The sequence below is a fragment of the Solanum stenotomum genome, chromosome 1 (assembly GCF_019186545.1).
Source record: "Solanum stenotomum isolate F172 chromosome 1, ASM1918654v1, whole genome shotgun sequence".
Taxonomy (NCBI): domain Eukaryota; kingdom Viridiplantae; phylum Streptophyta; class Magnoliopsida; order Solanales; family Solanaceae; genus Solanum; species Solanum stenotomum.
In genome coordinates, this window is record NC_064282.1 from 84,389,758 (window position 1) to 84,393,396 (window position 3,639).

The following is a 3,639-nucleotide window of genomic DNA, read 5'->3' on the forward strand; positions in this document are numbered from 1 at the left end:
CTTATAACGTGAACCATGGTGAGTCATTCTCTTTTTTTATTTTGTTTTATCATAGCTAAGACAATTTGGATAAAATGTGAAGAATTAATAGTTACAGATATATTGCTTTAATTTTTTTTATATTGTAGTTGAAGATGTATCAAATGGATTTTAATTTATTATATAATGTTTTGAGTATTTAATTTTTTTTATTATGACGTTTTATAATGAATATCAAATGAAAACAAAATATTTCAACAAAGTTTTGTATAATTAAATTTGGGTTATATTCTAATTTTTAAAATAACACTATTAAAATCTAGTATAAATTATAGGAACCACATATTATAAGTACTAAATAACATCCTATCCCTTCTAGTTTTCTATTTACCAAAAATTCCTTAAATATGATGTTTGCGGGATACATAGCATTGTGCACGGGATACATTAGGTTTGATACATTCCACATAGCGGGATACATAGTGTTGTGTACGGGATACATTAGGTTTGATACATTTCACATAGCGGGATACATAGCGTTGTGCACGGGATACATGCGGGATACATAGCGTTGTACATGGGATACATAGTGTTTGATACATTCCACATAGCGGGATACATAGCGTTGTGCACAGGATACATGCGGGATACATAGTGAAATAAGGCATTTTTGAAAATTTTGAAATAAGTAGGGATAAATAGATATTAAGGTAAGTAAAGGAGTGTAGTTAAGTAATTTGTCCTAAAATCTAACTGATCAGACTAGAATATCACTCATTTAAGCCCAAATGTAGTTTTTTGGGCCATGCTATAAAAGGAAAAAAATCAGTCAAAAGTAATATATGGGCCTTACCTTTCAAATGTTAAACTCATGCATTCACAACATATTATAAGGTGTAACTCTAATTAATGGGAAAATAATTATTTTTGTCCCTGTGTTATCGTCTTATTATGATTTTAATCCCTGTGATATTCGACTTTCCCCATTTAACCTTTAATTAAGCAGAGAGAATTATTTCAGTCCTTTTACTAACAGCAGTTAAAAATATAAATAGATCTACCATTACTGTCAGGGGTAATTACGGTATTACAATAAGGAACACTTTTATAAAATTAAAAAAACCTAAACATACGAACATATTTACAATCTTCCATAGAATCATCCCCCATTTATAACAATATCCCAGCCCTGCTTCTCTCATTGATATGCAAATTAATCGTCTATTTCATGGATGAGTAACTTTTGTATTTGGATGGATAATTTCTCTTTACTTGTCAACTTCTTCTAGGATAGTTTTTCTTTACTTGTCAACTCCTTCTAGGGCACATAAGCAATTCATTATACCTGTTCAAGAGGAAAATATCAATCTTTTCGACAATGAAACTGCGTTACAAGAGTGGGCTACAATTCACGCCGATGTGTGAGTACTCTGTTGAATTTAATTAGACTAGATTTTTAATACCGCACTATGAAAAAAAAAATCAAAATCTTTGATTATATAAGAATTAAGACATCAATACTAACTATATAATTTGGTGCATCATTTAAAATAATGTGTATCCGTGTGTGTATATTATGGAATTGTATTGATATTTAGAAAATATTAAAGTTGCATTAAAAACCAATGCATGCAATTAAGTATTATGGAGACTGAGTAAATATTTTAATTACAAAATAGATATGTTCTCATGTTGGGTCTACTTGTTAAAATGACATAAGCATTTTTTTAACAATAGGTAAAAGTGAAGACTCAGGGATGTGCAGATAATTAAACTGGATAGTCCTAAAATCTCATACATATAACTCAATTCTTCAAGAACTGAAACCAACATAATTCAAATTCAAAACTAATTTGGATTTGTATTATAATTCATATTTTTTGTTGGTTCTATTTATTATAACAATCCTAATACCTTCTACTTTTGTTTTTCTCATGGCAGATGAAGGTGGAAATCTAGATATGTACACCATTCAACTACACTATAACGGTCATGGGTGTTTGAACCATAGATGGACTATGTTAGTGGACAAATAGCTTATTATGACTATTTCAAGGGAGAAGAAAATTATATCATTCAGATGAGGCAGTGTATGAAAAAGTTGAAAGTCAATGATAGAAAAGTGAAATTTTGGTTTAAGTTTGGACCTTATTTTGAGATATGTATTAGACTTTTATCAACTGATTTAGATATATATAACATTTTTTTATGAAATTCCTGAGAATAAAGAGGTGGAGATATTTGTCGAGCACACAAATGAGGATCAATGATACCATGATGTGGTTGATTACGAGGGTGGCCCTGTACTACATGATGAAGAAGGCTTGGTAGATATGGATGAAATTGAGAAAAATGATGAGAGTGATTCGACAACTGAAGAATGTGAATCATTTCATGATTTTGATTATTCCTTAGAAGAAGCTGACATGAATTTTGATAAATCCATCAACTCTACTGTAGAGTGGGTTGGTGTTACTAGAAAAGGTAGAGATAATCAAGCCAAAGGAAAGAATGTTGATCATTGAGTTACCTCAAATATGTTGGCTATGTTTCTCAGTGGCACTCAAGAAGATGACTTCGCTACATCAAATGAGGAATTGGTGAGTTTACATGTAGATTCTGACGATGAAAATCATAAAAGATCCATTGTTTTCAATCCAACTAGGGATTTGGAGGATTCAAAATTTAAGTTTGCACTTCATATGGTTTTCAGTAATAGCAAAGAATTCAAATGGGCAATTGAGGTGCATGTTGTGATCCAAAAAAAGGATATCAGATTTAAAAAGAATGAAAGTACAAGGTCTAGGGCAACTTGTAAGGTGTGAAGCTGCAAATGATTCATATTCGCATCAAAGGCTAATCAAGATGAGTCTTTCATAATTAAGATAATAGGTCCTTACCATTGCTGTGACAATCAAAGAGATAACAAGACTATTGACTCTGGATTTTTAGCTAAGAAGTATGTGGAAGAGTTTAGAATTAATCCAAATTGGGGAGTGAAAGAATTTCAAGCTCATGTGATGAGGTCTCTTAATTGTACCATTTCACGAAATCAAGCTTTTATGGCAAAAAGTAAGGCATTATATCTAATTACAGGGAGTAAAGAAGAGCAATTTGAGATGTTGTGGAATTATTGTGCTGAGCTGAGGAGGAGTAATCCAGGGACTACATGTATTTTAAAGTTGGGACAAAAATTCAAAGACAATGGTCAATGGTAGAAAGAGATTTTTAAGACTCTATGTGTGTTTTGTATCTTGTAAACATGGGTTTTTAGCCGGTTGTCGACCCATAATAGGAATAGATGGATGCCATTTGAAAGGGAACCAACAGGGGTGGCAACTATTGACAGCAGTAGGCATTGATGGAAACGACAACATGTATCCTATTGCATTCACAATAATGGAAGGTGAACTAAAGAAACTATGGAGTTGGTTTCTTACACTTCTTGACGAGGATCTAGGCATTTCACAAAATCCTTTTGCTTGGACTTTCATTTATGATAAGAAAAAAGGTTTAATTTCAATATTTGATGATACAATGCAACATGTTGCACACAAATTTTGTGTTAGACATCTGCACAACAATTTCAAGACAGAAGGTTTTGAAGGACAAACATTGAAAGATGTCCTATGGAAAACTGTCAGGGCAACTACAGAAGCT

The 3,639-nt window shown here is 31.9% G+C and overlaps 1 protein-coding gene across 1 annotated transcript; it reads left to right on the plus strand.

Annotated features, from left to right (window-relative positions):
• Positions 1–2,312: 2,312 nt before the first annotated feature.
• On the plus strand, positions 2,313–3,466 carry LOC125857825 (uncharacterized). The gene is given in 2 exon segments (XM_049537477.1): positions 2,313–2,440; positions 2,537–3,466. Coding segments are annotated over 2 exon segments (789 nt in total). The 3' UTR covers positions 3,198–3,466.
• The last annotated feature ends 173 nt before the right edge of the window (positions 3,467–3,639 follow it).